The sequence below is a fragment of the Oncorhynchus mykiss genome, chromosome 19 (genome assembly GCF_013265735.2).
Source record: "Oncorhynchus mykiss isolate Arlee chromosome 19, USDA_OmykA_1.1, whole genome shotgun sequence".
Taxonomy (NCBI): Eukaryota; Metazoa; Chordata; class Actinopteri; order Salmoniformes; family Salmonidae; genus Oncorhynchus; species Oncorhynchus mykiss.
Genome location: NC_048583.1, coordinates 5247882 through 5273396, shown reverse-complemented (window position 1 = coordinate 5273396; position 25515 = coordinate 5247882). Strand labels below are relative to the sequence as shown.

The 25515-nt window shown below is 44.6% G+C and overlaps 1 protein-coding gene and 1 long non-coding RNA gene across 5 annotated transcripts in view; both read left to right on the top strand.

The window, feature by feature from the left end:
• LOC110498626 (CXXC-type zinc finger protein 4) overlaps nt 1–24212 on the top strand; it is a 32479-nt gene extending 8267 nt beyond the window's left edge. For 3 of the 4 annotated variants that reach the window (XM_036954018.1, XM_036954017.1, XM_036954019.1), the window contains exon 4: nt 22975–24212. In XM_036954018.1, coding sequence (XP_036809913.1) covers nt 22975–23019 — 45 coding nt within the window. In that variant the 3' untranslated portion in view covers nt 23020–24212. The remainder of the gene's footprint in view (nt 1–22974) is intronic. The other variant, XM_036954020.1, reaches the window with a different exon arrangement.
• Nucleotides 24213–25134, top strand: LOC118941426. The gene is made up of 2 exons (XR_005037641.1): nt 24213–24555; nt 24587–25134. It is a non-coding gene; the product is annotated as an uncharacterized LOC118941426 (long non-coding RNA).
• Nucleotides 25135–25515: the final 381 nt, after the last annotated feature.

Genomic DNA, 25515 nt, shown 5'->3' with positions numbered 1-25515 from the left:
CTTGTACCTCTCACCTAGGAAGGGAGGAAGAGACTATAAGCTAGCGGCAGAAGCCAGTTAGATTTGGTTGTCAGTGTTTTCCACATGGGAATCACCCTGAACTAATTATATCTTAAGTAGCGCTGGATAAATGCAAATCAGAATTTTACTCACACCCCTGAAATCGGAGAGCCAATTTAATCTAATACCCCCTTTAATTTAGCGCACTAATGCAGGACCCTGGAGGATTGCCCTGTGTCACCGCTGTGCTGTTCTGTTCTGCAGCAGTCTGTCTGCCTCTCTCGCTCTCTCAATCTGTCATTCCCTCATTCTCTCTTTGTCTCCATATCTCTTTCCCTCTCTCTTACTCCCTCAGTCCCTCCCTCTCTCAATCAATCAATCAATCAATCAATCAAATGTATCTATAAAGCCCTTTTTACATCAGCCGATGTCAAAGTGCTATACAGATACCCAGCAAGCAATGCAATCTCTCATTCTCTCTCACCCCTTCCATTTGTCTCTCTCTCTCCATCCCTTTCATCTCTGTCTCACTCTCCATCCTTTCCATCTCTCTCTCTCTCTCTCTCTGTCTGACCCCATAATGGATTAGTGTGGCGTAGAGGAGGCATCTCACCCAACCTAACCATTTCCCCAGCAGCTAACTCTGCCTGGTGTGGCTCCAGGGTTCTAGGTGCAGTCGGTGTTCGTGGGTCTGAGAGAACCTATACTCACTCTTTATTTCAACAGGGAGTCCCATTGAGACCAAAGTCTCCTCCGCAAGGGGGCCCTGCGTCCTACAGTTAAACACAATGTCATTGTAGCCCTGGTACGGTAGGCCAGGTCTCACCAGGGCTGTGACTCAGACAGTTTCTGAGTATATCCCAAATGCTTATGTCCTGCTTCCGAAGGCACCTTCCAACTGAAGTGTTTACTGAACCCACATGTTATTTCTCATCTCTTCCCTTCTTTTACTTCAGTCTTACCACTTAGTGTGTGGAGCGCTATCACACTGTTACACTGTAGTTGATTTTAGGGAAGGACTCAGTTTCCAGGACTAATGTGTATCCATTTCTCTACCAGCCCCATTCAGAGGTTGTGTTCATAAACAGTTTAAAAGTGTGAGAGAGATGCAGCTTAAATGCACCATGAATTATTGAAAGATCGCTAGGGGCTGTCAGAGGGAATGAGATACTCCGTTTCCCTCACGTGGTAAAGCTACTATTGCTCATTGAGCGATCTTCACAAATTCATACGAATAACGATGCGCGAGTTAAGACGACGACGACAAACTGTGATTGTGGATGGTTGGCTTGTTCGTTTTTAAAGATGGCTGCTGTGTTGTGCGCTGAGAAGTAAGGCATTGTGCAGGACTCTCCCCCCCCCCCCCCCCCCCCCCGAGTGTGTTGGTGTATCATAGTGCTTTGTGATGTCACAGACCAGAGAAATGTTCAACAGCATCTTTTTCTATTCAATACAGGGTGAGGGCCTAAGACTCCCCATTCAGATTGTAGTACTTGGTACAGATCTATAGCGTATCCTTTTCAGTCAAACAAATTCGGGGGCCGACGGTCTGCTACATTTTCCTTTATTCCCAGTCTCTCTGCTAGTTCTTCACTTTACTTGACAAATGGGTGCTCTATTGTACAATCTAACCTCCTTACCATCTGGCCAATAAATAAATATTATCCCATTTAGAATGATTCAATACATCTGAGATTTGTACACAAGATGTTATAAGGCTCACGTTTACTGCAAGATGTCAACAGCAAGAGTATGTCTTCCTAGCCTGCTTGAGAGACAAGGGGACAATTCCTCAGACATTTCAAGTAATATTTTATTGATTGAGTTTCTGAGGCTTCCAATGTATCTTTGTATCTTGTAAACAGAGCCACTGTTCACCGCGACACTATATACTAAAAGGAGATGATTAGCTAGCCTTGGAAAGGTGTTTACAGGCTATCTCTGATACCATGGGTTGTCTTAACATGCAGGAGAGAGAGAGAAATGGAGCACAATCCCATTGAACAGAAAACCGCTTCTCAATTAGCGAATCTGAAAGGCCACCGCCATGGCATCGGCCCCAGGAAAAACAGAGTGCCACGGAAAATGGCGTGCATGCAGCGCTCTCTCTCGTCCTCCTCTCTTTGTGGCGTGTTGTGAAATACATGAAATGGCCAGATGAAACGGTGGCGGTTAGCAGCGGCACAACATCCTCTGGCATAAAAAAAACAACATTTTTTTTATTGTGATAAGGCACCCTAAAATGGTGGGAGGCAGGACCTTGAAGAAAATAGAGCCAGGGATCCATCTCAAGCCCCTTAATGAGAGAGAGGCCGCGCCAAATAATCACCGGACGCGTCGGCGGGACTGCGCCCCAAGTCTAATTTGTTTTAGGTGTGCTCAGAATAGATAAGGACCAATCTGTGGCCTTTTCTTCCCTCTCCCTCTCCCCCAACCTTTGCCTCCCTGGAGATAACGCAGAGTCCCCCCCCTCCCAGCCAATCTCTTCAGGCAGAGAGTAGCAAGGTAGAGTGGAGGGTGGCGAGAATTAAATAAAATAACCCTGAGGGACAGACGGCCTTTTAGATCGGCTGATCTTCTGTCTTGTTGGATTTATTTGAGTTTTAAAACCACCGATTTAATTTGACGGAGGTCTGAGTGAGGGAATAAAAGACGGGGGGGGGGGAATGAGACCCTCACGCCTCCTCACACGCGCGTGGTCTCAACCTGAAGGGCAACCTTAAGCTTCTGTCAAGACAATAGGATTTTGCCAACCGAGCTGCCACGCAGACCGCTTAATTATACATACCTCTCTTCTCCTTCCTGCTGCATTCCTGCATGCTACCCTCTACCCTGGGCTACTCATGAGAAGCCAGGGTCTCTCGGTCTTTGTTCCCTTCTTGTCTTTTTAACATTTTATTTATTTTATTAAGATTTGCCTTGCTGCAGCGGTGGCTCTGTCAGCTTTCATTTGCAACACCGCTAGGCTATACTCCCAGTCCCGCCAGCAGCTAGCACAAAAGCTCTTAAAGAATTGATAGTTTTGCCACTGCCACCAATTAAGTCTGGGGTGTAATCGGAGGTGCCCTTACAGCCCGCGGCCCGTCTCCTCCCTCTGCCCCCGTTTTGATTTAACATCCCACGGCTCGGTGGAGAGAGGGAACTCGTTGTCATTGGCCTGAATAATAGGAGAGGTGGGATGAGGGAGCGGGGAAAGAAGGTGGGATGAGGGAGCGCAACGGAGCGTGGCAGGGTGGACAGCGTGAAAGTGCAGGTGCTGAGGACGTTAATGTGTGGCACCTTTAAATTTTAAACAGATGGTAAATTATGGATGGTCGGCTCTGGCAGAGAACTTAAAGGTATCTCGTCATTACTGGGAACCCGTGTGAAGGGAGAAGAGCGGATGTTAGTAAGTGCAACGAGGCCACTGCGTCAACCATGGCAGTTTAGGTATTAGCACATTTACAGAAGGATATTCATCTAATTGTAATATAGTGTTTCTCAGCTATCATTGCAGATAGCTAATCATTTAGAATATGGTAGGTGCAATGATGAGGTGTCTATTGTTTTCAGGAAGAATCAGGAGAAAACAACCTGTTTGTCTGGGTCTGAAATGGCTTCCTATTCTCAATGTAGTGCACTATAATTGACCCCTATTCCTTGTTTACCAGTAGGGCACTATATACTGTAGAGGATAGGGGTCATTTCAAACACAGCCATTGACAAAACCCTTTCCAATATCCCTCTGCCTCTCTTTCTCTCATCCAAGGGAATTGACAAGGAAGTGAGTTTCTGACATCTATTTGTGGTGGATATAGAGATCGGTCAGTGCGGTTAAAGCGTCTCAATTTCTGCAAGTCAGATCCACGCCTATCACCACCACCTCCCTTTACTCCGGCTCTGCTTTCAAATATGAATATTTCATGCCAAGCATCTGATACCGTGTGCAGCGAGACATTTTAAGGCTTTTTGTTGTTGTTGTTGTTGTTGTGATTGAACCCCTCGGGGTTAGAGAATGTCACTAGAGGAGTGAAGTCAATCGCTGCCCCCCCCCCGAGCAAAGAGGATAGAATGGATGGTGCCTCTGTTGATGACATCAGGAGGCGTATTTTCCATTCACAAACCAGGAAGGACGTTGTCCATTGAAATATAGAGCCGTTGTCACTTTTGCTGTTTACGTTCAATGACAAATGTATTGTATGGCTATGGTTGTAGAACTAGAATCCACCATAGAACTATAGAATGTTGTTCATATTCTAAAAGGAAGTAGTTTTTGTCACCATAGAACTATATCATTCATTATTCTATGGTTGTCACACTGAGAGAGATGGTTGGAGTAGTTCCACTGAAGAGCAGTGGGAGGATCTGGAAAGCTTTGAGAGAGATGGTTGGAGTAGTTCCACTGTGAAGAGCAGTGGGAGGATCTGGAAAGCTTTGAGAGAGATGGTTGGAGTAGTTCCACTGTGAAGAGCAGTGGGAGGATCTGGAAAGCTTTGAGAGAGATGGTTCGAGCAGTTCCACTGTGAAGAGCAGTGGGAGGATCTGGAAAGCTTTGAGAGAGATGGTTGGAGTAGTTCCACTGTGAAGAGCAGTGGGAGGATCTGGAAAGCTTTGAGAGAGATGGTTGGAGTAGTTCCATTGTGAAGAGCAGTGGGAGGATCTGGAAAGCTTTGAGAGAGATGGTTGGAGTAGTTCCACCGTGAAGAGCAGTGGGAGGATCTGGAAAGCTTTGAGAGAGATGGTTGGAGTAGTTCCACCGTGAAGAGCAGTGGGAGGATCTGGAAAGCTTTGAGAGAGATGGTTGGAGTAGTTCCACTGTGAAGAGCAGTGGGAGGATCTGGAAAGCTTTGAGAGAGATGGTTGGAGTAGTTCCACTGTGAAGAGCAGTGGGAGGATCTGGAAAGCTTTGAGAGAGATGGTTGGAGTAGTTCCACTGTGAAGAGCAGTGGGAGGATCTGGAAAGCTTTGAGAGAGATGGTTGGAGTAGTTCCACTGTGAAGAGCAGTGGGAGGATCTGGAAAGCTTTGAGAGAGATGGTTGGAGTAGTTCCACCGTGAAGAGCAGTGGGAGGATCTGGAAAGCTTTGAGAGAGATGGTTGGAGTAGTTCCACTGTGAAGAGCAGTGGGAGGATCTGGAAAGCTTTGAGAGAGATGGTTGGAGTAGTTCCACCGTGAAGAGCAGTGGGAGGATCTGGAAAGCTTTGAGAGAGATGGTTGGAGTAGTTCCACCGTGAAGAGCAGTGGGAGGATCTGGAAAGCTTTGAGAGAGATGGTTGGAGTAGTTCCACTGTGAAGAGCAGTGGGAGGATCTGGAAAGGAGCTGGTTTATTTTGACGCGGTGTGACCACTTTCTGTGTCTGATCAGTGTGGAGCTGGATGACCGAGCAGGTGGTCGTCTGCTTAGATTAGTTCAGTTTTAAACGCTTTGCCTTCAGCGTATCACGTTGCACCGTTGGCTGGCTGTTTTCTGGCTACGCTGTGACTGGGTGTCGGTTTTCTGTTTTAGTAGTTTGTCTATCTTGGTGTCAATCAAATCTGTGTCCGTTTTGAACCTCTTCTCCTATAGCATGACGTTAGTGTGTCACCTTGTTTTGTTGGCTGGTTACACTGTGAATGTGTTGGTTGATTACACTGTGAATGTGTTGGCTGGTTACACTATGAATGTGTTGGCTGGTTACACTATGAATGTGTTGGCTGGTTACACTGTGAATGTGTTGGCTGGTTACACTGTGAATGTGTTGGCTGGTTACACTGAATGTGTATCTATATTAGAGGTCGACCAATTATGATTTTTCAACGCCGATACCGATTTATTGGAGGACCAAAAAAAGCCGATGCCGATTAAAAAAAAAAAAAAACGTATTTTAATTTTATTTGTAATAATGATAATTACAACAATACTGAATGAACACTTATTTTACCTTAATATAATACATCAATAAAATCAATTTAGCCTCAAATAAATAATGACACATGTTCAATTTGGTTGAAATAATGTGTTGGAGAAGTGTTGGAGAAGAAAGTAAAAGTGCAATATGTGCCATGTAAAAACGTTTAAGTTCCTTGCTCAGAACATGAGAACATATGAAAGCTGGTGGTTCCTTTTAACATGAGTCTTCAATATTCCCAGGTAAGAAGTTTTAGGTTGTAGTTATTATAGGAATTATAGGACTATTTCTCTCTTATTATACCATTTGTATTTCATTAACCTTTGACTATTGGATGTTCTTATAGGCACTTTAGTATTGCCAGTGTAACAGTATAGCTTCCGTCCCTCTCCTCGCCCCTACCTGGGCTGGAACCAGGAACACATCAACAACAGCCACCCTCGAAGCATCGTTACCCATCGTTCCACAAAAGCCGCGGCCCTTGCAGAGCAAGGTGAACAACTACTCCAAGTCTCAGAGCAAGTGACGTCACCGATTGAAATGCTATTAGCGCGCACCCCGCTAACTAGCTAGCCATTTCACATCGGTTACACCAGCCTAATCTCGGGAGTTGATAGGCTTGAAGTCATAAACAGCTCAATGCTTGAAGCACAGCGAAGAGCTACTGTCAAACGCACTAAAGTGCTGTTTGAATGAATGGTTACGAGCCTGCTGCTGCCTACCATCGCTCAGTCAGACTGCTCTATCAAATATCAAATCATAGACTTAATTATAACATAATAACACACAGAAGTACGAGCCTTTGGTCATTGATATGGTCGAATCCGGAAACTATAATTTAGAAAACAAAATGTTTATTCTTTCAGTGAAATTCGGAACTGTTCCCTATTTTACCTAACGGATGGCATCCCTAAGTCTAAATATTGCTGTTACATTGCACAACCTTCAATGTTATGTCATAATTATGTACAATTCTGGCAAATTAATTACGGCCTTTGTTAGGAATAAATGGACTTCACACAGTTCACAATGACCCATGCGGCCCAACCTGCTGCATATACCCTGACTGCTTGCACAGAACGCAGAGAAGTGACAATTTCCCTAATTATAAGAAATTCATGTTAGCAGGCAATATTAACTAAATATGCAGGTTTAAAAATATATACTTGTGTATTGATTTTAAAGAAAGGCATTGATGTTTATGGTTAGGTTTGGTGCAACGACAGTGTTAAATCATCACCTGTTTGGCGAAGTAGGCTGTGATTCGATAAGAAATTAACATGCAGCGCATCAACTATATGCAACGCAGGACACGCTAGATAAACTAGTAATATCATCAATCATGTGTAGTTAACTAGTGATTATGTTAAGATTGATTGTTTTTTTATAAGATAAGTTTAATGCTAGCTAGCAACTTACCTTGGCTTCTTGCTGCCCTCGCGTAACAGGTAGTCAGCCTGCCATGCAGTCTCCTCGTGGAGTGAAATGTAAGGCAGGTGGTTAGAGCGTTGGACTAGTAACCGGAAGGTTGCAAAAACGAATCCCCGAGCTGACAAGGTAAAAATCTGTCATTCTGCCCCTGAACAAGGCAGTTAACCCACCATTCCTAGGCCGTCATTGAAAATAAGAATGTTTTCTTAACTGACTTGCCTAGTTAAATAAAGATTAAATAAAGGTGTTAAAAAAAAAAGACGTTTTTTTTTTTTTTTTTTTTTTTTTACAGATTTCCGATTGTTGTGAAAACTTGAAAATCGGCCTTAATTAATCGGCCATTCCGATTAAACCCGTCGACCTCTAATCTATATAGTTCAATGTTTTTTTTTATATTTTTAGTCTCTAGTCTCAACTCTGGACCTCGAAGCCAGTTCCACTAAGTTTTTTTCATTGTTCCTCTCTAATCAGGGACTGATTTAGACCTGGGACGCCAGGTGGGTGCAATTAATTATCAGGTAGAACAGAGAACCTGCAGGTTCAGGATCTCGTAGGGTCAGAATTGAGTAACCCTGGTCTATACTGTAATCTACTGTCTAATTGTCTTCTGGTTTCAGTCTTAAATTTGATCATGTATCAATACTATTACTATACTATTAAATAATGAAACAAACTGAATAATTGTGTGTTAATTAGCCATGGGCTATACTAATAGTGACTTAGCGTGTGTTAGACACCTGTTGGGTTACACATGCATGTGAAAGGGAAAGAGGGATACCTAGTCGGTTGGCCAACTGCATGTATTCAACTAAAATATGTCTTCCGCATTTAACCCAAGCCCTCTGAATCAGAGAGGTGCAGGGGGCTGCCATAATCAACATCCACGTCTTTGGCCCCCGGGAATGTGTTAATGCTTGTTAGGTCAAATGTTGTTGCCGCTTTTGTATGGTCATAGTGTCTGCTAACTAGTGCTAATAGTTCATTGACAGGTAATGGATATCACATTTTTTGGCTTTTTCTAATTGTCTAATTTTAATTGGTTAATTTTCCCAGAATATTACTCATCTCTGTGTGGTGCTACAGTACCTGTACAGTATAATTCACATCTCAACTACAGTGAAGAGGCTATTCAGCAGTCCTTTATTGATGACTGTCTGCCCATAGCCTTCATCAGGGTTTTCACAACTAAAACTGTACTGTTTGTGATGCGGTATACTTTATAATATGTAGATTTCTCTATAAATATCCCTGCCTCCTAATTTAGCCCCCCCCCTAGTACAGACCTGTATGTTGGCGCCAGTCCTCCTCTTCTGGATGCTGTTGAGAATCTGTGGAGAGCTGCTCTCACTCAACACACACACACACTCACACACTCAGCTCTCCTACTTTGCATTTTGATTTAACATTTCAGAGGAGCTGGCAATATGTTGCCTCCCTTAGGCCCTCTTTCCACCAGCCACACATGGCTTCTTCTGGCCGCCACGCCAACAGGCGCTCACTGACATCGCTCGTTCAAAAGGCTGGAAGTTTCCTATACTCCAGATCCCTCAGTACCCTGCGCCTGCACACTTGACGTGTGTCCCGTAGTTTGGTTTTCGGTTTCCTTCCCATCTAACCTCCCCCTGTTTGCTTACTCTCTCTCTGTCTGTCTGTTTTTCCCATTTTAGAACGCCACTGACCTCACCCTCTCTCTCTGTCTTCCTTTTGTTTTCTGGAAACCTCTGTCGCTCCAAAGTACCCCAGATAGGGTTTTCTCCCAGTGGAGTGTTGGCTAGCTCTCTGCGGAAAGGCTTGGCCGGACTGCTAGTTTCACAAGTGGAATTAGGTGAGGCTAATTTAAATGGAGTCCTGTAGGGTACAAAGTATTAGAAATGTTTTGGTCTGTGAAACAAACATATTGAGTTCTTATTGGAGAATTCCAGACTAGCACCTCCCCACTTCCAAATGTTTTCTCCCTACTGAACACAGCCAATGTGATCTTATCCGCTGTGGAGCTGCAGACGTAAAGGTCTGACTGACCCCCCCCCCCCAGCCCCTCTGTAGTAGGTCAGTCCCCTCTGACTCTATGTGTTGGGATTTACCAGCCGTGATAAATGGGGGTGGTTGTCTGAGCAGCGTTCGAGAGCAACAAGGACTTTTTTTCATTTGAACCTAAATATCTTTCTAATATATCACAGACGGTGAGAGACTTTTTTAAACAGTGGGAGCAGTTTGATCCGTTCGTTCTTTGTCAGAGAGGCTGAATAGCGAGTACTTTTTATATTGAATTAGTTTCTTTACAGGGCTCAAAATAATACATTCTTCAGACTAAAAACGGAATCAAATATGTACAAATCCTGCTTTCAAAGGTTTCTGTCCCTTCGTTGAATTGGATTTTGATGACGAGTGGTGTTTCTAGGTTGATACAGCTCAATACATTGGTTTTATTTTACACTAGGCTATTTTCATTCGAAATAATACCTATTTTGATATTACGGACGTTAACACATTATGGCAGTGAAGTGTGACTGACTATAGCATTGACAGTAGAGCTATACTGTGAAATATATAGCACAAACAATAGGACTACCTTTCCATGTTTAGACCAGGTTTTACTCTTACTTGATAGAAATAGAATCCCTAGAATGGTAAAAACCCCTTTAGACCTTGTCAATTTGACTGGGAATGTCTGTTCTTGTTATTCTAACGCAATGGTTCCACTCCATCCCATTGCCAGCCCAATGCTAAACTGGATAAAACTGTACATTTCCACTCCACTCGTCCCCCAAGATGACATTAGTCCCAATGGCTATCTCAGTGTAAATCTGCTGCTATAGAGACGCCGTAAAGTACAGCTCCTATAGGAATACTGTAGTGTAATTACGTTCCCCCACATTAGCATACGGTGGCCCAGGAGAGTCAAACTGAGCAGGGCCTCCGGCGGCACTTTGCCATATGGTTGTCTGGGTCTCTCAGGGCGATATTTGGCAAGGCTCTCGCAGAAGGTCAAATATCAAGTCGGAGGACCGCGCCAGTATTGCATCTATGCTAATTGCCCTCCTCCTCTCTCTCTCCCCCGCTCTGTCTCTCCCCTTCCGTTTCCCATACTCTCTTCCTTCTCACAATCTCTTTTTATCTGTTCTCTCGCTCTCTCTCAATCCCTCTCCTGTGACCACTCCCCCCCCCCCCCCACCCACGAGCACCAGCTCTCTTAAGCATGCCAACATACACCCCCGCCCCTCCACTCCGTATCGAGCAGTCAGCAAAAACCTCCCAAATTCCTCATTACTCACGAAACATCCGCAACACACTTAGCGTGATTTGCTCCGAGGATGCATGATCAGTTGGAGCGTGGGACGTGCACGCTCGCCCGGTGCACGCCAGGGCACATTTAACCCACTGTTATACTATTAGATGAGTGACTTGGGTAACTTAGGTTCTCTGTCTGCTCGTATTAGTGCAGTGTTGCGGATTGAGATGAGGTTTGATTGGTTGGTTGATGTCTTTTTGAGGTGGTGTCTGTTGTGCGTTCTCATTGGAAGACAGATGGTGTGGAAGAAAGATCTGGCTCAGGTGAAAGTAACAGCTTTATTCCAACGTTTTGCTTCCTGTACATGCTGCTTTGGGAAAGGCCTATTCAAGGGCCAATGGAATAGTTTGACACTTTGCATTCCTGTCATGTATTATTATGTTATTTAATATGTCTCGCTTTGCATTGAAAAAAAACATGGTAATCGTCTTTATCAGCTGCTTAATAAGAGGCTAAAGTCATTTCAATGACATTTATGAGACACTTCTCTCATAAAGCTTGTTAAAGGTGTCCTATAGCGGTTTGGTTATAGCACTTACAGGATCATTATAGAAGTACAACGTTACTTAACAGTGTGTGTGTTCACCAGCTGTACTGTCTGCAGCCATTTTAAGACCTGGCTGGAGGATTTCCATCTCAACTGCTTCAAGTTCAAGAGCTTTTAATTGTTTAAATATTCATGACCTGTTCATATTTATTTACCATTTTATGAGTCTTTTTTTTAAATTTGAAATAAAGATCTTAAAAGACTTTTGTTACTCGGGTGATATATCTATCTGACTGATCTTTACAGTTGTATTGCTACACTTAGTCATCATGGGTGTTGAGGAAATGTGGGGGTTGATATCCTGATGGCTCTCTGTACTGATAGGCCTAGGACTCATGGCTACTGAAAAGAGAAGGGTTCATCTGTAGGATTGGCCCAACTTATTCATTCCCATAGCTGGGCTGCACTCGACAAGGCTTTTACTGCCCTTATGCCCTTACTAGTAGATGGGTTAGCAGAAACATGCAACTCTTAGAATTAAGACTGTTATTTAAGCAATAAGGCCCAAGGGGGTGTGATATATGGCCAATTTACCACGGCTAAGGACTGTTCTTAGGCACGACGCAACGCTGAGTGCCTGGATACAGACCTTAGCCGTGGTATATTGGTCATGCACCAACAAACCCCCAAGGTGACTTATTGCTATTATAAACTGGTCACTAACATAATTAGAGCAGTAAAAATAAATGTTTTGTCATACCCGTGATATACCATGGCTGTCAGCCAATCAGCATTCGGGGCTCGAACTGCCCAGTTTATAATATAGGATTAGTCATTGTGGTTTTGTTAAATTACATGTTAGAGCATTATTTTGGTATGATTCATAGATTTATGAGTAAAAGCCTAACTGTGTTTGATAAACATGCCAGAATATTGCTGCTGCACTGTGACTATTGCTGCTGCACAGCCGTTCTGGTTAACACTAGTTCATCTGTTGCACTGTGACTATTGCTGCTGCACAGCCGTTCTGGTTAACACTAGTTCATCTGTTGCACTGTGACTATTGCTGCTGCACAGCCGTTCTGGCTAAAACTAGTTCATCTGTTGCACTGTGACTATTGCTGCTGCACAGCCGTTCTGGTTAACACTAGTTCATCTGTTGCACTGTGACTATTGCTGCTGCACAGCCGTTCTGGCTAAAACTAGTTCATCTGTTGCACTGTGACTATTGCTGCTGCACAGCCGTTCTGGCTAAAACTAGTTCATCTGTTGCACTGTGACTATTGCTGCTGCACAGCCGTTCTGGCTAAAACTAGTTCATCTGTTGCACTGTGACTATTGCTGCTGCACAGCCGTTCTGGCTAAAACTAGTTCATCTGTTGCACTGTGACTATTGCTGCTGCACAGCCGTTCTGGTTAACACTAGTTCATCTGTTGCACTGTGACTATTGCTGCTGCACAGCCGTTCTGGTTAAAACTAGTTCATCTGTTGCACTGTGACTATTGCTGCTGCACAGCCGTTCTGGCTAAAACTAGTTCATCTGTTGCACTGTGACTATTGCTGCTGCACAGCCGTTCTGGTTAACACTAGTTCATCTGTTGCACTGTGACTATTGCTGCTGCACAGCCGTTCTGGTTAACACTAGTTCATCTGTTGCACTGTGACTTGCTGCTGCACAGCCGTTCTGGCTAAAACTAGTTCATCTGTTGCACTGTGACTATTGCTGCTGCACAGCCGTTCTGGTTAAAACTAGTTCATCTGTTGCACTGTGACTATTGCTGCTGCACAGCCGTTCTGGTTAACACTAGTTCATCTGTTGCACTGTGACTATTGCTGCTGCACAGCCGTTCTGGCTAAAACTAGTTCATCTGTTGCACTGTGACTATTGCTGCTGCACAGGCGTTCTGGCTAAAACTAGTTCATCTGTTGCACTGTGACTATTGCTGCTGCACAGCTGTTCTGGCTAAAACTAGTTCATCTGTTGCACTGTGACTATTGCTGCTGCACAGCCGTTCTGGCTAAAACTAGTTCATCTGTTGCACTGTGACTATTGCTGCTGCACAGCCGTTCTGGTTAACACTAGTTCATCTGTTGCACTGTGAACGTGTGTATCTAGTGTAGTGGAGCAAACGAGCTCGGCCACAAACCATACTGCTAATCCACGAGGAAGAGTGATGCATCTGATACTGGAGAGGAAGAGGAGGATTTCATCTCAGCGCAAATGGTTTATTCCCTTTGCTACGTCTCAGCTCCCAGCCCCCCCTCCCCCCTCCCCATTTAACTTATCTCCAGCAGTGCCAACAGACCCCCCCCCCCCCTCCCCATTTAACTTATCTCCAGCAGTGCCAACAGACCAACCCAACATTTTTTGATGGTTATCGTTGCGTAGGTAATATTCTCTCTGGTTGAAGATAGATGTAGAAGGGGGGTGTTTGCGTTATGGCTGACGTTTGATGCAGGGAAGGCGGCCGAGGTTGTGTGTGTGTGTTGGGAGTGGAGCAATGGCGTGTAGGTGATTGGTCTGTCCGTGATGGCGGTCTTGGATGGATGAGGAGTAGGGTTATAAGCAGGCCTTGGGTGGCTGGAATATTGGCTAGAAGCGTCGATGAGATCTGAAGCACGCACGTAAACACACACACACACCCCTCAGAGTGCAGGTGGTGATGGATTGCCGTACCTTCCAGGTGTGAGTCTCTGCAACGCCCCAATATTCCCCTCAGAACGACGTGACAGGCAGTATATAACCCATCAGTTAAGGCTGACTGCACCGCTGCTGAAACTTCTTCCAGGCAGGGAGAACTGGGCTGTGTCCCAAATGCACCTTATTCCCTACTTGGTGCGTTACTTTTGACTGGAGGCCAATTGGCCCTGTTCAAAAGCGATGTACTGTATAGAGAATAGGTTGCCATTTGGAACACAGCCGTGGAGAGCGGCCCAGAATCTGTGACTGGCTCTCTCTCCTACCTAGGCTACACTTTGGTTGGTTCTGACAGCTTGAGTTTCTTTTCCCCCACATCCTTCCTCTTTACCTTTGTCTGCCTCCACTTAAGAGCATAAAGAAATTCATCAAGGCGATTTTTATTCTCCTCTTAACCGTTTAATTTCAAGATGTTACGACATGATGAAGGGGCCTATCTAGACAGTAGCAGCCTGCTTTGCCTTGACGTGGCGTTGCTGGGCTTTGTGGCAGCGGGAACTTTGGGGCGGAAAAAAAGAACCAAATAGTTTGACCTTCGCTTGTACTTGAGTTTCAGTTTGGGTTGCAGTTGTTACGGCGTGTGGAATGTGTTTTTAATTACAGTTGAGAGGCAGCGCGTTGGGAGAGACTGCTAGCCTAGTGTCAACGAGCGGGTGCGTGTGTGTGTCCTCACGTGTGTATCTATAGCTTTGTGTGTGTTGTATTTTATTAGCAGAACACCAGGGCTGTCAGGATTGACTCCTCCAAAGGATTGCAGCAGTTGTTGGAAGGTGGCCTGGTTCCCAGTCAGTCTAGCCGTTAATAAATAATGGCTGTGTCAGGGTAACGTATGGATGGGGGCGGTGTGTTATAATGAGGCGTTCTGGAGCAGAGCACATCAGGCAGCCGAGAAGAACACCACTCTCCCCAGACTGCTATTCACTTCAGTTCAGCCTCCCCTGGTGAGAGTGTGGAGGGGAAGGAGGTCTGCCCAGTGACAATGAACTATGTGTGTCTCCTGAGAAGCTTCTGTCTCTGTCTGTCTCTGTGTGTGTGTGTCTGTCTCTCTGTGTCTGTCTGTCTCTCTCCCTCTGCTCTGATTTTTTCAGACACTTCACACATTTTTCCCAGCCTCTTTTTTTTCATCCCTAGCGCAGTTTCTTTTTCTTTGAGCGAGAGGGAGGGAGAGAAAGTAGTAAAGTTCCTTGAATATTCTGTTCAGTCAGAAGCATAAAGAGAGAGTGTGTGGTCGAGCAGGGAGTTAGTACTGCTCAGAAATGGTCTGGCGTAATTACGGCTGAATTAAGTTTCATGACCGTAGCGGTGGGGAAGAGTGTGTGTGTGTGTGTGTGTTTGGGGAAGGGAAGGGGAGATTGTAAGAGAAGGTTAGTGCCAGACATGTCTCAAGGGAACCAGGGCACATTTGCAATCACCCCAAGTTCAAAAGGGTAATTTATTCACCGTCTGTGGTTAAAGTAGGGCTGCTCTGAATGCCAGTGGGACTCTTCCTCCTGGAAGCAGCCGTCGCTGCTGAGCCGTGTAGAGAGAGCGGGAGGGCGGGAGAGACGGAAGAGACAGTATTTTCATTTTCTCTCTCCTTTTTCCCCCCTCTGTTCGTCTCTCCTAGATGTTGTTGTTTCAAGCCCGGCCCTGGGTGGCGTCTTTTAGCCCACGCCGGCGATCATATTTCACGTTTACGCTCATTCACATTGACGTGCGGCCGTTGATTGAATTTGAGGTGCTGCGGCGTGGCCCATTATCGTCCTCATCGTCTTGAGTGGTTTATCTCTGGACCCTACCAATGCTACACTCTGCTCTGTGTGACGCCTGCCTGCCGGGGGTGTGTGTGTGTGTGTGCGCGCATTAGACTGTGAATGTGAGAAAGAGAAAGGGAGGAGGGATGTGTTTGGGTGCTACCTGGTGTGTGTTATCACAACAGCCCTGAAGACTATCAGATCAGGGGGGTTGATTATGAGTCAGCAACCCTCTCCTCCTCATCCCACCTTTCTCCTCCCCCTCTACCCCCCCCCCCCCCCCCTCTACCTCTCACCCCCCTGCTCCCCTTTTCAACTCTCTTCCTCCCCCTCATCCCTTTTTCAACCCTCCTCCTCTCACCCCTCCTCCTCAATCAGGACACGCCAGACTCCCACCATTAACTACACTGCCATGGCCAATCAGCATCAGCTGTCGTCAGGACCTCACTGTATCCTTCTAGGAGAGGAAGGCCAGACTAGTTCACATCAATTTTTTTGGGTCGCATACATATATTTAGCTAATTTTATTGCAGGTTTAGCGAAATGCTTGTGTTCCTAGCTCCAACAGTGCAATAATATCTAACAATACAGATATTAAAAAGTAAAATTATGGAATTTAGAAATAAAGAAATATTAGGAAGAGTCCGGAGTATACATATATTTATACCACAGCATTGCTGAATACTTGTTTCTGATTGGCTAGAAGGGTATTCTAGTATGGACATTAAAACCAGATAACAGGACACCTTGAAATCAAGATGCAATATGCGCTTACACATTCAGACCATACTCGCTACAAAGTCACAGAAAGCTAAACCAACAACTACACAAAACTACATTGTAAACGCAGGTCCAACGAGGAAAAAAGTTAGCTAGTATTGATTTGTTTTTAGAGACACATTTTTTTGGAGCATCTGATGTCCTAACGTGGTGAGTGACAAACATTAATTAATTTATCCGGTCATCTCCGCCACTAAAACTGTCAAATCCTCCCACATGTTTCTATTTTCACCAGCTGTTTTCAGCAACTGATCTTTTTGAATTTGATTGTCATATTGGCAAGTTTGCTACCAACAAATATTTAGCTAGCTTTTACCGTAGTCTTTGATATCCAATACGGTCTCCTCGTAATTAACAGAGTTGACGAGTGTTCTGACGAGAAGGCAAGCTTTTCTAGCTCTACCAGGCAAAATCAGGCATTATCAGCTTATTGTTATGGATGTATCCAAATGAATGTCAATAGAAAACAGCTACTTTGCTGTTATTCTGGCTGCAGATGTCGTGACTGTGTAGCTGGTTACCAGCAAGCAGGAGATAAGAACGTTGCCACGGAGCATGGCAGCGGAACAAAGAAAGAACGACTTGGTCGCGGGTATTGTACAGGGTAATGTACTGGGCGGAGGCCGGCTAGTGTTGACAATTTAACAGTCTGATGGCCTTGGATGGAAGCTGTTGGAAGCTGTTTTTTCCCGTCTCTTTGTCCCAGCTTTAATGAACCTGTATTGACCTTGCCTTCTGGATGGTAGCGGGGTAAACAGGCTGTGACTCGGGTGGCGGAGTTCCTTGATGATCATCTTGGCCTTCCTGTGACACACCGGGTGCTGTAGATGTCCTGGAGGGCAGGCAGTGTGCCCCCGGTGATGCGTTGGGCTGACAACGCCGCTCTCTGTAGAGCCCTGTAGTTGCGGACGGTGCAGTTGCTCTACCACGTGGTGATACAGCCCGACAGAGTACTCTCAGTGGTGCATCTGTAAAAGTTTGAGGGTCTTAGGTGCCAAGCCAAATTTCTTTAGCCTCGTGAAGTTCATGATCAACTCCTTCGCTTTGTTGAGGGGGAGGCCCTCACCTCCTCCCTGTAGGCTGTCTTGTTGTTGTTGTTGTTAGTAGTCAGGCCTACCACTGTTGTATCCTCTGCAAACTTGATGATTGAGTTGGAGACATGCATGACCAGGCAGTCATGTGTAAACTAGGAGGACAGGAGGGGGCTGAGCACGCACCCTGGGAGTCCCCTGTGTTGAGGATCAGTGGAGTTGTTGTTTACCTTCACCACCTGGGGACGGCCTGTCAGGAAGTCCAGGACCCAGTTGCACAGGGCGGGGTTCAGACCCAGGGCCCAAAACGCAATGATGAACTTGGACGGTACTATGGTTTTGAAGGTTGAGCTGTAGTCAATGAACAGCATTCTTCCATAGGTATTCCTCTTGTCCAGATGAGATAGGGCAGTGCGATGGTGATTGCGTCATCCATGGATCTATTGGTGCGGTATGCAAATTGCAGTGGGTCTAGGGTGTCAGGTAAGGTGGATGTGATATGATCCTTAACTAGTCTCTCAAAGCATTTCAGGATGACAGAAGTGAGTGCTACGGGGCAATAGTCGTTTAGCTCAGTTACCTTAGCTTTCCTGAGTACAGGAACAATGGTGGACATCTTGAAGCAAGTGGGAACAACCGACTGGGATAGGGAGAGATTAAATATGTTTGTGAACACTCCAGCCAGCTGGTCTGTGCATGCTCTGAGGACGCGGCTAGGGATGCCGTTTGGGACGGCAGCCTTGCGAGGGTTAACACGCTTAAATGTCTTACTCACATCAGCCATTGAGATGGAGAGCTCACAATCCTCGGGAGTGGCCGTGACCCGCGTCGGTGGCACTGTTTTCCTTGAAGCGGGTGAAGGTGTTTAGCCTGTCTGGGAGCAAGACGTCGGTGGCACTGTTTTCCTTGAAGCGGGTGAAGGTGTTTAGCCTGTCTGGGAGCAAGACGTCGGTGGCACTGTTTTCCTTGAAGCGGGTGAAGGTGTTTAGCTTGTCTGGGAGCAAGACGTCGGTGGCACTGTTTTCCTTGAAGCGGGTGAAGGTGTTTAGCCTGTCTGGGAGCAAGACGTCGGTGGCACTGTTTTCCTTGAAGCGGGTGATGGTGTTTAGCTTGTCTGGGAGCAAGACGTCGGTGGCACTGTTTTCCTTGAAGCGGGTGAAGGTGTTTAGCCTGTCTGGGAGCAAGACGTCGGTGTCCGCGACGTAGCTGGTTTTCCCTTTCTAATCCGTGATTGTCTGGAGTCCCTGCCACATACGTCTTGTGTCTGTGCCGTTGAATTGCGACTTCACTTTGTCTCTTTGTCTCACTTCGACTTCACTTTTCCTGTCGTTTTGCTTGTCTGATTGCCTTATGGAGGGCATAACTGGACTGTTTGTACTTGGCCATCATCCCAGTCACCTTGACGTGGTTAAATGTGGTGGTTCACGCTTTCAGCTTTGCACGAATCTTTCCACAGTTTCTGGTTAGGGTAGGTTTTAATAGTCACAATGGGAACAACATCCCCTAGACACTTCCTTGTGAACTCAATGTTATTCTGGGGCAACCCGGAACACATCCCAGTCCGTGTGAACTCTGACTTCCTGTCTCCCCCATGTCCCTTTTTAAAGATATTTACCTGAACTCTGTGGCTCTGCTTTAAATGTCAGGGCCTTTCCAGTTTGGGGGTTTGGAGTCATTTGTATTTTTCAGGGGAGTTGTGAATCTCTTCACTCGGTTAAAGTCCAACCCAGTAGTGGCTCACATTGTGTTCCTTACCTGTGTGTTATTGTAGCTGGGTAGTTATGCTCCGCTGGCGGCCTCAGAGTTCCTGAGCCGCTGCGTTACCCTGGCTTGATATGAGGTGAAACCTCAGTGTTACACCGGGGACAGGGGAGCAACACTATCAGCCCTCCTCACCCTCCTTTTCCCTTTCTCTCTCTCTCTCTGGTCTCTCACACGCTGTGTCATTCTGTTTCGTTTCTCCATCTCTTTCTCTCCCTCCCTCATCTTATTTCTCTTCTCCATTTATCTACTCTCCACCCCCCCCCCCCCCCCCCTCTCTCTGCCTCCTTTCTCTCTGGCGGTGGGTTGATGGAGTGATTTCGATGGGATGCTGCGGAGGCAGGCAGGGGAGCGAGGAGACGTGGAGCTGTGCTAATTGAGCTGCCTTTGTGCCTGGTCACTGCAGTGAGCCAAGGCAAGGGACCTGGGAGAACGAGGGAATCTGAGAACACACACACATACTCTGTCTCAGACACACAATACAAGCAGCACTCAAGAGTCCCCACCGCCAAATAGATCGATAGCGCAGGACTTAACAAAACGGAGACATGGCGAGCGCCCACATCAGGGTCATTATTGTGGAGAGTGGAGCATCTCACTTCCATCCAGGGACTGATCAATGACCGAATGTATGGATCAACATAAACATCCTCCCCTTTACCCTCCTTTCTCTCACTGCCTCAGTCTTCTACCTAACAAACTGTCATGTTTCTGGACTAGGGAAGCTTATACCTTTTTGCACACTCAAAGCAAACTGTGTCGGCTTCATCATTTATTTTAGCAGTGTCCTTTTTTTTTGTTGCATGGTTCAAGCGACTTTGGTGGATGTGTAACCCGGCTAGCTCAGTACAGCATGGTTTGGCATGGCTCTGTCATGTCAAATGCCCTCTGTTAAAGTATCATGTTTTAGGAGTGTGGTGGTGGAGTGAGCTTCAGCACAGGGTTCCATGTTGCTTATTGTTTTTTCTTGCTCTTAGAATGTAGATCCTGGTTATTGGACTAACACATTGCGGCACTCCCATCTATTTCTTTCACATTCTTATTTTGGGGTTTAATTTCAAGGATCTGCTCCTGGTGGAGGTTCTTTCCCATGGCTGGGCCGCTTCTTAATTACGTGTGAACATGGAAATGCGTCTCGTACTGCGGATTACTTTTAGGCTCCTCTCCCACTCCTCTCTCTCTCTATTCCTCTCTCTCTCTCTCTCTCTCTCTCTCTCACACTCTAGCTGTCTGCTTCAGCTCTGTAGCTCTCTCTCTCTCTCTCTCTCTATTCCTCTCTCTCTCTCGCTCACACGCTAGCTGTCTGCTTCAGCTCTGTATCTCTCTCTCTCTCTCTCTATTCCTCTCTCTCTCTTTCTCGCTCACACGCTAGCTGTCTGCTTCAGCTCTGTAGCTCTCTCTGTTGCCAAGAATCTCTGTCTCCCTTTCTCCACGTTTCACTCCAAATTTCACACACATTTTCACTCTTTCAGTTTGTATTAGCCAACATTATTCTGACACTCTCCTTCATTCATAGATAGTTTGAGACGTTTGTGGGAACCATGTGTTCGGAACCTTCACAGCCTTGCTATATTCTCTTTCAGTATGTTACTTCAGTATTTGTTAAGGCATGACACGTTATGATGTTGGCTAACTCTCTGTTTTCTGGGTCTCGACCGGGTTCCATTCTCCTGGATTCTGCTGTGTCCCGTCTTCCATTCCCTCCTCTGTTCCAACCAGAGGAGAAGCTTTGAGGACATTCAGTCATTTCCATGTTGTGATCTCCAGTATTTCATTGAGCCTTTTTGTATCGCCAACAGGCGACAGTAGCGTTAGCCTGCCAGTACAGGTGGGAAGTAGATGTGGGGGAATAGGTTCCTGTAAGTGTGGGGTTATCCTGCGTTTTAGCCCACTTGAAATAATGGTAAACAGAGCACTCAACCAAAGAGCAGAGAAATAACCACCTAAAAAAGTGTGTTAATTGAATAAATGAATCCATGGTTGTGTTGAACCTTACTAATTGAATAATGTTGCCATAAGATGTACTTTAAATGCTTTCCTGGTTGGCTGACGGTTACACTGAGGGGGAGGTAGTCTGTAAACTCCATTAACTGGGCCTGTAAATTAACCTACATTACTAAAGTGGTAAAGTGGCATTTTTTCAATTAGCCAGCTAAATACTGTAGGAATTTGTAGGAATGAAAAATGTATTTTCTAATTGTACAACTGCTTACTTTCTCTGTATACTGTAGGAATTCACACTGTAGGAAAGTGGTGTCTCGCGATTTAATGTATGAATGCTTCCCGTCTAATTAGTTGAGACATTACTGTGCTTGTGTGGGTTTTGTAAAGTGGAAAGGGGCAGGTGACATAACGGACCAGAGAGGTTATGATAAAACCATTGTGCGTCGTAACCCATTCTGATTGCCTCGGTTGCTCTAGTATTAATCTTTACACGACGTCGGGGGGGGGGGGGGGGGGGGGGGGGGGGGGGGGGGGTGGGGGGTGTGTTGTAATTCCATATTTGGATGAGTAGGCCTGTATTCAGTGATGTTAGTGTTTGGCCGTATTGATAGAATTGTAGCCTCCCTCCCTCTGCGTCACTGGTTCACTGACTGACTCGCTGGTACATCAATTAGTTGGTTGTTGTTACACAAGTGCTTAGCAGTATGCTTGGCCGCTAACCCATCACCTGGTTCACTAACACAGTGCTGGATCTCTACCCATGTTCCCTCTTGAGGTCCGATCTGTGTGACTTTCTAGTGAAACACCTGTTTTGTGGTGGGAAAATGTGCATTTGCATCCTTGTTTATTGTTGCAATATGTTGTATTGTTGCAATATAATGTTGCAATATAATGTTGTAATATAAAGTTGTGTACCTGGTATATCTCACATGGCAGTTTTGTTGACAAAATACAGAAGGAAAGTTGAATAAATTGTATGTTGCTGGATCTTTTGTTATATGCATCAACGGGTGATTGAATGAATACATAATTTGCGTACCAATATTTAAGCTCATCCCACGTAGGATTATATGACATACTGTATCATAGCACCAGAATTGGCTAGCTACTTGTTGTTAATGCAGCCCACATCTTGGTTATATCAGAGTACCTAGCCCTAAGACACTCATCCACCTCCTCTGTGAAGAGTCAGTGATTATACTCATATTGAAATATCACATTTCCCCTCCTCTCTCTTCCACTCCTCTCTGCTCAGAGTAAAGTGATTTTTTGTTTCAATCAGACACCACCGTTTCCATCGAGCTGGAGTGGAAAAAACACACAAAAAACAGCTAATTGGTTATGGGGATTTCCGGGGACTCTTTTTTTTTTATGTTGTGAATTAAAAATGGTAGTTGGTTTCCAAAAAGGAAGTGGCTGTCACTCCAGTGTAGTGGGGCTGGCGCGGCCCCAAATTGAAATGACGCGCTGGTTCCCCCTCACTGCGGCTGGAGCTTCCCGTAATTAAACGCCTCATTGTTGCATCATGGGAATTTTGTGGTGAATATTTCATCATGGTGTAGTGATTTATTTGGGTGTGGGTGTTTTTTAGGGAGGTGGGTGGTAGGTACTGGAGGTGTCTTTAACCTTGGGACGCTCTTAGAGGAAATTAGACGTGGGGATAACTAAGGTATGTCTGGGTTGAAGAAGTGAGTGGTTTGACTGCTCAGCTGTTGTGGCCGTTCTACAAACAAAGTATTCTTTGTGAGAGAAAATAAAGATTCTAAGGTGAAATCCGGGCCACCTCAGACAACATGCAGTAGGCCTCCTGGTGTCCCAGTGGCCTTGTATATTGTACTCACATTTTTTTCCCCTTGGTTTTAAAATGCTCAAAAGAAGAAAGATACACTTTTCCTTTCGCCTTGGTAACTGTTGCTAACCGTTTGCCTTTGCTCTTTTCGTTTCTCCTACAGAGGACACCAGTCAACAATGGCGAGGCATTCCGGTGGTTCTTTTAGAGCGCCCGACCTTAGTGACATCAACACGCGGTCAGAGGTCCAGTTAGAACTCTGATGACATCACTGCAGGAAGCACTGGGGGTTCAGAGAACCCAAACAACCTCCCAGTTTTTAAACCAGGAGGCAGAAACTCTAAAAAGATGAAACGATAAACATTATGGTGTTGGTTTAACTCTGTAATTTCCTTTCCTGTGTAATTATTGTACCTTTTGACAGTATCATAATGTCTATTTTCGGTGTATATGAATGTGTTTCCGTGTCGTTTGGCTGTAAAGTTTACAGTCAATCTTATGTAAAGGACTCAATGGACAATCATCACCAATACGTCAACAACAAAGATGGCCGCTGCTGGGATTGATCATGTGATCGTCACACACAACCCCTGAGCAATAATCTTTAAAGTTGATTATTCTGCTTGTGTTTTCCCTTTATTTCCATTTTCAAATTATTATATCGAAGCTGAATTATTTTTTATAAAATGTGTCATTTTTGTTTAATGCTTGCATTCCCTGTTTGTGTGTGCGAGCGCCTCTGACTGAGAGAAACTATAAGGTCCTCCTTGGTAAATGTCATGTATCATATAAGTGACGCACCATGCCAGAGAGAACGGCATTATTATTTAGATGCTTTCATTTGGGCTTTCTTTCAGTTTTTGTCCAGCACGTTACCGAAACAGGGCATATTGTCTTGTGTAGCGAGTTGTACTTTATTGGAAAACAAAAAGGAGCATCGTTGTGTTAGTTACTGCACAAAGGGGTGGTTACGAGCCAGACTGCGTTTCTCTTCGGTTTTGATACGCTTCAAAGATGGTGTTATGATTGGCTATTTCATGTAACTGTCTTGCCACCTCCTGACCATCTTCTGGTTTTTGTTTGAAATACAAAGGTCATCTTATAGGTAACACTATACTTAAATCCTGCAGGTATAATGCCTCATTACTTATATCCTGCAGGCATAATGCTTCATTACTTGTTTATAAGCAGGTATAATGCTTCATTACTTGTTATTAGCAGGTGTAATGCTTCATTACTTGTTATTAGCAGGTATAATGCTTTATTGCTTGTTTATAAGCAGGTATAATGCTTCATTACTTGTTTATAAGCAGGTATAATGCTTTATTGCTTGTTTATAAGCAGGTATAATGCTTCATTACTTGTTTATAAGCAGGTATAATGCTTCATTACTTGTTATTAGCAGGTGTAATGCTTCATTACTTGTTATTAGCAGGTATAATGCTTCATTACTTGTTATTAGCAGGTATAATGCTTTATTGCTTGTTTATAAGCAGGTATAATGCTTAATTGCTAGTTTATAAGCAGGTATAATGCTTTATTGCTTGTTTATAAGCAGGTATAATGCTTTATTGCTTGTTTATAAGCAGGTATAATGCTTCATTACTTGTTTATAAGCAGGTATAATGCTTCATTACTTGTTTATAAGCAGGTATAATGCTTCATTACTTGTTTATAAGCAGGTATAATGCTTTATTGCTTGTTTATAAGCAGGTATAATGCTTTATTGCTTGTTTATAAGCAGGTATAATGCTTTATTGCTTGTTTATAAGCAGGTATAATGCTTTATTGCTTGTTTATAAGCAGGTATAATGCTTTATTGCTTGTTATAAGCATGTAATGTCCGTTAGAATGTCTTATGAGGTTTATGATATATACTTGCAGACTAAGTAAAGTGTTACTGGTTATTACACCCACGCTGTCTAAAAGGGACTTATTAATAATACTAGTAAAGGAATTCTGAGGTTAAATTAACATTATTCAAATGGAATATTAAGTCAACAGTACAGTTTACATATCTGACAACAGTTATATACATTGTTCACTGTGAGTATCTGTCTGACTACAGTTATTCTGGAAGTACGGGACTTTCCATACCTTTCTCCTGCAGAGACCACAATAACAACAAATGTCTGTTGAGCTGAAGCAAGAATTGAACACATTCCAAAAACGACAAAAAAATGATTCAATAAATGACTCATCGTCTTCAAAACCCTATTGTTGCATGTGTAAATGTGTTTTGGTTTTAAAGATTAACAAGAATTTGTATATTGTTGTTGTGATGCTTTTATGTGTTAAAATAAAAAAAAAGACTAAAAACAAATATTTTGAATGTCAACGAATAACGCAACATTTTTATCCTCACATTGTACAATTAAATATTGGATTATGATTCACCTGCAATGTTTTTCCTCTCTCATTTGCTGCTGCTGCGAAGCATCACTCAAACAACAACGAGGAGAGGATATATAAACGGCATTGGTTGCATCCCTAGTCACGTCTCCCCCGGAATACTAAAATGTCGCATGGTGGAAGAGAGTCATTCCCAGAGGCAGCAGGCTTTAAAGAACTAGTGAAATCCCATGTGGTTTGTCACACTGGTAGAAGGAGGAGGGGAGGGGGGCGCCTGAGATGGCTTGTGCAGCCCGAATGATTTCCAGGTCTGGGGGGGGGTTGGCGAGAGTAGTGAGGGGGACAGTGGAGG